This window comes from Oncorhynchus masou, chromosome 13, assembly GCF_036934945.1.
Source record: "Oncorhynchus masou masou isolate Uvic2021 chromosome 13, UVic_Omas_1.1, whole genome shotgun sequence".
Taxonomy (NCBI): Eukaryota; Metazoa; Chordata; class Actinopteri; order Salmoniformes; family Salmonidae; genus Oncorhynchus; species Oncorhynchus masou.
In genome coordinates this window covers 25,434,464-25,442,717 of record NC_088224.1, presented here as the reverse complement: position 1 = coordinate 25,442,717, position 8,254 = coordinate 25,434,464, and the positions used below count along the sequence as shown (strand labels likewise).

The window sequence follows — 8,254 nt, the reverse complement described above, 5'->3', positions numbered from 1 at the left end:
TAAAAGACTAGGTGCTCTAAAGGCTAAAGGGTCTTTCTTCTTAGCAGGGGAGAAAGTTCTGGAGACCTCTGGACAGTGGAGGAGAGGGAATCATCTTGATTCCATTCTGGAATCTAGTGTATATTTGATTGCCAAGTACTTCCGCTAGTTGTTTGTCTTTTCTTTGTGTTTAAGTGTGTGTGTGTGTGTCTCGTCTCTGCAAGTATATAGCCCCACACACACACATACGAGTGACTGTGTGTGGCTGAGGCTCAGCGCGGTAGCTACACACTGAACATATGATGTTATTACTATGCAAGTGGGTTATTTTTGAGTGCCCCAGTATTTCTGTTTCCAATGACAACCACTGCTTCTTGGATCGGAGTGACGTTACTGTAAACTCCAGTTTGAACGACTAGGCCTGTAATTGGTGGGCTAGGCTAGATGGTGGTTAGCCAGCCTCAGCCCAGTTACAAGTGAACCACAGAACTCTGTCTTTGTATGCAAGTCCTGATGTTTTAAAAGTCTAGTTTTGTATTTCTATCTGGCAGAAAGTCTATGGAAGGGGGTGTGTGTTTAAGTGGTTGGGTATCTGTATGTCTGGCTTGTCTGAGCGAATAGCAAGACTGTTTTTTTTTTTTTCAAATGACACCCCATTCTCTATATAGCACATGCTATTGTACTCTAGTGCTGTTCTAAAGTAGTGCCCTAATATAGGGGTTAGGGTGTCATTTGAGTGCACATGAGGAGCGACTTGCACTCTGTAGTGGACGACTTCATACCCTTCCTAGTGCACTAGAGTCCTCTACCCTTCCTGAGACTGTGTTAGGCACCAACGTCACTCTCTGTAATGTTACTATAGCAACTTTTAACCACCAATCAAAACTTGACCTGGCCAATATATCGCCTTTGACAGGGTCGTCAGCCCCAAATGGCATCCTGTTCTGAATGTATTGCACTACTTTTGATTAGATCTTTGTGGTGTCTTGTGGAAGGCAGCTGGGCTATATAGGACATAGGGTGCCATTTGGGACTCAAGCTGTGTCTGCTTTTAGAGAATAGAACCATCATCTGTCAGAGAGATGAGCTCAAACACTATCTCTGGTTGGAGATTTGTCAAGCCTGTCAGTTGTCCACCATTTTTACAGATTCTATTAAGACTGAAATGCAGTGTGACGTCTGTATGGATTCAACTCTGTGTGCATCCCAATGGTCTACACAAGCTTCCTCCCCTCATGTCCTTTGTCTGATCTAAAAGAAATTGGAACAGGTAAAAGCCAATCCTTTGGTAGATCGGAGAGATGTGGAGGAGAGGAAGCCTCTTTTTAGACCATTGAGAACAAGAAACACATGTACACGTAGATGCCATGTAATGCACTCCATTGCATCACAATGAGGGATTTTAAACTTTACGGCCGCCATTTTGTGAAAGGTGGCGGCTCTTCTGTCATGGCCAACTAATCTGAAGAGGAACTCCTAAAATGGTCGCCAAACTAGCGGCGGTCACGGAGTGACAGCCTGGCTTTTGTTTTGAACTTCTTTTTTTATGTACCAGTATATTTTTTTCTATTTTATTTTTTATTAAACATCATAAAACTGCCAGTTATCGTAGTGGTCTTGTTTTTGATTGTGCTTAAGTCCCTTCTCATTAAGATACAGAAAAGCGTGATTATAAAATGAGGTCAAATGTGATCCTGTACTAATGCTCATCTACACTAGGTGGCACACTAGGTGCACACCCATAGCAAAGATTTTTATAACTAACCCAAGATAGTCCAGAGCCTGTCATTTCATAGTAGGCAGAACAAGCAAGGAGGTGGGCAGAGCCAAGCATGAGCTGGTGAGATCCTAGTGGCGACTTCTAGTATTTATTTGCATATTTCCATTAGGCACTGCCTACTCTGAACTGCGCGTGTGCAATAACTAAACGTTTTGAAACTTTGGCAAAGGGTAAACTCTACAAAATGCAGTCCACTCTTTGTTCCCGTTTTTAGTTTTAGAACCATAACTGTATGGAGATCAAATGTTTCATCGATGAGAAAATTAGCAGAATGGCGGCAAAAATCTATCCTGCTCCACCTTCTTCCACTGCTGCCCACTGGGCTTCTTCTCAACACCATATTTGGTAGTGCGTGGAAACGACAAACGAATGCTTCACATTTATACATCCGGGGAAATATATGTCCCATTGTTCTATCTGTGCCCATAGCCTTGAATCCAGTTTGCAACATGGCAAATTGCTGTTCCTCCAAACTATTCTTCAGAGTTTCCTAGGCTCTATTCGATGTTGTGGTATATGATCAGGAGTCCCGACACTCACCAACAGGCCAAGAAAATAGTCGCTAGTGTAAGTCTACCCACCCCTTGCAGTCTTCACATTTTTCTGCCTTTTTCAAATTGAATCTCAAAAGGGAATAAATAATATGTATTTTTTTTGTACTGATCTACACAACCTACTGAGGTGGGTTTTCTGGTAATATAGTCAGGTGCTGTAAAGAAAGACCAGGCAAAGCTGCAGCCGACTCAAAACAAAGCAGCACGTCTTTAACCGCACAGACACTACTAACATTAACAACATGCATCATAGTCTTTCATGGTTGAGGACAAATTGTCTACTTCTCTTCTAAAGAAACATTTGTGTGTTGAAAATGCCTAACCACTTGTATAATCTATTTGCATATACTTCAAACAGACAAACACACCCCACCAGACACCATACCCAAACCAAAAACAGATTTAATGCTTCGCTCAGTTATGTACAGAACCATGTCATCATACTCCAGCAAAAAGCAAGTTTAATTTTTTTTTTTAAACCGATAAATATCTTTATCACAGTGCCTCTCTCTAAAAATATATTTTAACTACTGTATACACAACCATTCAAAAGTTTGGGGTCACTTAGAAATGTCATTGTTTTTGAAAGAAAAGCACATTTTTTGTCCATTAAAATAACATCAAATTGATCCGAAATACTGTGTAGACATTGATAATGTTGTAAATGACTATTGTAGCTGGAAACGGCAGATTTTTTTAATGGTATATCTACATAGGCATCCAGAGGCCCACTATCAGCAACCATCACTCCTGTGTTCCAGTGGCACGTTGTGTTAGCTAATCCAAGTTTATCATTTTAAAGGCTAATTGATCATTAGGAAACCCGTTTGCATTTATGTTAGCACAACTGAAAACTGTTGTGTTGATTAAAGAAGCAATAAAACTGGCCTTCTTTAGATTAGTTGAGTATCTGGAGCATCAGCGTTTGTGGGTTCAATTATAGGCTCAAAATGGCCAGAAACAAAACACTTTCTTCTGAAACTCGTCAGAGAGTAGTGGGAGGCCCCGGTGTACAACTGAGCAAGAGGACAAGTACATTAGAGTGTCTAGTTTGAGAAACAGACGCCTCACAAGTCTGCAACTGGCAGCTTCATTAAATAGTACCTGCATTACACCAGTCTCAACGTCAACAGTGAAGAGGCGACTCCTGGATGCTGGCCTTCTAGGCAGAGTTGCAAAGAAAAAGCCATTTCTCAGACTGGCCAATAAAAAGAGAAGATTAAGATGGGCAAAAGAACACAGACACTGTACAGAGGAATCTGCCTAGAAGGCAGGCATCCCAGAGTCGCCTCTTCACTGTTGACGTTGAGACTGGTGTTTTGCAGGTACTATTTAATGAAGCTGCCAGTTGAGGACTTGAGGCGTCTGTTTCTCAAATGTGCTTGTCGGTGACAAGCATATACATAACATGATGCTGCCACCAAATGCTTTTAAAAAAACAGAGGGGTTCATTCTGTTTTGTGTTGTATTGGACGTGACCGAAGCATGTAGTTTTTAATTTCGGCCAATTTCAGCCTGGTGGGGAGGAGTTTTAGCCTCGCTCTACCTCAACAGGTGGTAAATTAGACCAATAAGAAAGACACTTCCAAACCTCTCAGACCACTCCCAGACAGCTGGCAAAATTCTTGCTTGAGAAATTGCTCTTTGAAAAGAAGCATTTTTTTGTTGTTGTTGACCATTTTAATTGAAAAATGTCATTAAACAATGTGTAGACACTCTTGTCCAAAACAGCTAGGGTTAACTGTCTTGCTCAAGGGCACATCAACAGATTTTTCACCGAGTTGGCTCCTCAATATGAACCAGCGACCTATTGGTTATTGGCCCAACGCTCTTAACCACTAGGCTCCCTGCTACCCAGGTTCATCAATCACACAATAAGCTACTTAATTTGATATTGAGATAAAAATGGCTACATTGGACCTTTTTAAAGTAATTGTCCATAGAAAGTCTTAATAGGTCATATTCTGTTAACCCATAACCAATGTTATTGACTCATCCTATACTCTTATTTGTGGCCAAAGCATAAATTGAAGAAAATAAAACACTTAATCTCCACTTCAAACTTGTACCTTTAAACAGAAGTTTAAAAAATGCTTCCTCATAGAGGATGATGTCATTATCCCGTGCACGATGAGCTGGCCAATCAGCGGCCTACTTACCACTATGTTTCATGACTGTATGCGCCCACCATTTTGTTATTGGGGGTATGCCCACACCATTTCAACACAGAAAAGCAGATTTTTAACATACTTAATCATTTTGTATTAACCTCATATTGTAATTAATTATAGGTCATAATTCATAGAAATCTGGAAACACCGGACAATTACTTTAACAGCCTTGTTGCAAACGGAGTGGATTTAAAAAACAAACAAAAAACAGGCTTCATTCTTTTACATATTTTATACAGGCCAGTAGTGGAGTGAATGCATAGTTGTTGGTCCTCTGTATTTTCAAGTATTGTGGAGGCAACATCAGCAAGGACAGGGGAGTTTGTCAGGGTCAAAAGAAATATGAAAGCAGCAAAGTCCAGATAAAAATGTTGAGGAAACCCTGCCTCAAGCTTCTTAATACTTAACCTTGGCATACAGTTTTATCTTTCAGTAGGACAGTTTCCAATAGGTGGATGTACCTGGATGGTTCTGTCTCAGTCCTGACATCAATGACTCCCAACCAAAAATACTAAGCTTGAGCAATGTTTTTGTGTGTTGCCCTAAGAGTTGTCCAAAGTTGGTCGATTCTTATTCAAAATGTTTCACAGCTGTAATGGCTGCCAAAGGTGCTTCCACCAAGTATTAACTCTGGGGTGTGATGACATACGCAATCAAGACATCTTCATTTTTGTTTTAAATGAATTTGGAAAATTGGACATTCTTTCATTTTTGAAAGGTTGTACATCGATAGGAAGAAAATCCAATGTAATACTTTTTAAAAATATATTTTTAAGGCAGCAAAATGTGAAGACTCTGCCACCCCACTGGGCACACACTAGTTGAACGAACGTTGTTTCCACATCATTTCAATGAAATGACGTTGAACCAAAGTGGAATAGACGTTGAATTGACATCTTTGCCCAGTGGGAGGGGTGTGTAGAATTTCACTCTGCATTGACTGTAGGTGTGTGTTGAGCCTCAACTGAAAGCCATGCTCTGTGTTTAATGTTTGACTGATGGCCCATTCATGTTTATATTAGTACTGTAAGTGTTTTATGTTTTTCTCCTCTGTTTCCACAGGAATGTTGAGATACCTGCCTGACAATAGGTAAGTGTCCATGTTGCTTGTGTCTGTCTGTTTCTGTATTATATTGATCTCTCTCTCTCTCTCTCCCTCTCTGATGCTCTCTTACCCTCCTTACCCCATTACAAAGGCTTTTAAATAAAAAGAAATAGTGTGTTCTCTTATTACGTTTCTGAGCTAAATACTTTTCCAGAGGGAGAGCAAAGGAAGTAGAGGCTGAGCGGGAGAGAGAGAGAGATGGAGAATGAGAGATGCCTCTGTGTTGTAAAGCAGCCAGCCTAATAGGGTTTCTCATCTGGATTAGTGTTCAGAGAGAGGGATGAGGGAGGGAGGGATGGGGAGAGAGATGAGAAGAGAATCAAAGGTTCTCAGATAAGACTGAGCACCTCTAGGTAATGACATCGGAGAGAGAGAGAGAGGGAGAGAAAGACAGATAAATAATAACAATAAGAGGGAGGTAGACACATGCAATTTGTCGTGTTTCTCCTTTCCCCAACAAGTGTTGTCATATTTCCATCACAAATACAAACACAGTATCTGTCAACTATCCATGCCAAATACACACAGTTAATAGATCCTTGGGAAAGCTACGTTTTGTCACCGATCCAAGACGGGGATAAATATTGGAAATGGTATGACAGTGCTGTGCCAGCCTGCCTTCTGTTCACATACAGAGCCTTCAGAAAGTATTCCTACCCCTTGACTTATTCCACATTTTGTGGTGTTACAGCATGAATTCAAAATGGATTAATAGATGTTTCTACCATGATGACAGTGAAAACATGTTTTTAGACATTTTAGCAAATTTATTGAGAATGAAATACAGTATTCACACACCGGAGTCGATACATGTTACAATCACCTGGCAGCTATTACAGCTGTGAGTTCTGTTGCATTGTTTATTATTTTAAAGATTCTTCACGCTCTGTCAAATTGGTTGTTGATCATTGCTAGACAACCATTTTTCAGGTTTTGCCATAGATTTTCAAGCAGATTTAAGTCAAACCTAACTCTGTCATGGTCTTCTTGGTAAGTAACTCCAGTATATGTTTGGCCTTGTGTTTTAGGTTATTGTCCTGCTGAAATGTGAATTCATCTCCCAGTGTCTGGTGGAAAGCACACTGAACCAGGTTTTTGTCTAAGATTTGCTTAACTCCATTACGTTTATTTTCTATCCTGAACAACTTAGTCCTTAACAATTACAAGCATACCCATAACATGATGCAGCCATCACTATGCTTGAAAATAGAGAGGGTGGTACTCAGTAATCTGTTGCATTGTGTTCAGGACACAAAGGGAATTGCTTTGCCACATTTTCTGCAGTATTATTTCAGTGCCTTGTTGCAAACAAGACACGTGTTTTGGAATATTTTTTTATTCTGTAGAGGCTTCCTTCATTTCACTCTGTCAGTTAGGTTAGTATTGTGGAGTAACCTCTGTCAGTTAGGTTAGTATTGTGGAGTAACCTCTGTCAATTAGGTTAGTATTGTGGAGTAACTACAATGTTGATCCATCCTCAGCTTTCTCCTATCACAGCCATTAAACTCTGTAACTGTTTTAAAGTCACCATTGGCCTCATGGTGAAATCCCTGAGCGGTTTCCTTCCTACCTGGCAACTGCGTTAGGAAGGACGCCTGTTTATTTCTAGTGACTGGGTGTATTGATACACCATCCAAAGTGTAATAACTTCATCATGCTCAAAGGGATATTCAATGTCTGCTTTTTTAAAAATTAAAAGCATACCCATAACATGATGCAGCCACCACAATGCTTGAAAATATGTAGAGTGGTACTCAGTAATGTGTTGTATTGGATTTTCCTCCAATATAACACTTTGTATTTAGAACAAAAAGTTAATTGCTTTGCCACATTCTTTGCAATATTACTTTAGGGCCTTGTTGCAAACAGGATGCATGTTTTGGAATGTTATTAATGTTTTTATAATAAATTCAGCCAATTTTCCCCATATTCCCAGGTATTCCAGAAATGCTGTTTGGAGGATTCCAGATTTCCTGCTTATTCCTTACTGAATCCAGAAATATTCTAACCAGGATTTCTGGGATTTTTGAGAAAGTTAACAGCATTTTGAAACCCTAAGCAGCACTGTGTCCAAGACAATAATGTTGATCTTATACTGCACTCACAAAGACAGCCCCAGATGGACAGCAGATGGGATAAGGAAGCATGGCCGGCTGCCCAAAGAAACCTGGCAAAGGACTAGGGAGAAGGATATGAAAACTGGGCCTGTCATGGAAAGCAATCCCAAAAGATTGGCAGCAGTGGCACTCACTCGTGAAAAGCCTTATGTTTCACATAGGAACGAAGCAGGTTCAGTGTGTAAGAACGAATTAACTAACAAATGAACAAACAAATGAATGAACAGACTTCATTGATGTGAATTGAAGTGTCTGTGAGTATCTGAGAGCCCAGCAACATGTTCTTACTGAGCTGCTTCAGACAAAGACGGAAAGCTCTCTGTATGACATCACATCATTAAAAGCCTGATTAGTCGACTGGCTTAACAATCCCTGATTAACACTGCAGCACTCATCTCGAGCCTGTCGTTACACACACACACACACACACACACACACACACACACACACACACACATACACACACACGCGTATTGTATAGTCTCTCTGGCTCTCTCTCTCTGTCACTGTCTCCATTCTTTAATTTTTATAACAATAAAACCATGTTA

At 40.3% G+C, this 8,254-nt stretch overlaps 1 protein-coding gene across 2 annotated transcripts in view; it reads left to right on the top strand.

Moving 5' to 3' along the window:
- LOC135551994 (terminal nucleotidyltransferase 4A-like) overlaps positions 1-8,254 on the top strand; it is a 31,845-nt gene extending 23,591 nt beyond the window's left edge. The window contains exons 12-14 of one of the 2 annotated variants that reach the window (XR_010457398.1): positions 5,547-5,574; positions 6,618-6,680; positions 7,526-8,254. Coding sequence is in view for 1 of the 2 variants with exons in the window: in XM_064983330.1 (XP_064839402.1) it covers positions 5,547-5,555 (9 nt within the window). In the remaining variant the exon portion in view is untranslated. Of the gene's footprint in view, positions 1-5,546; positions 5,575-6,617 lie in introns of both variants that reach the window. The other variant, XM_064983330.1, reaches the window with a different exon arrangement.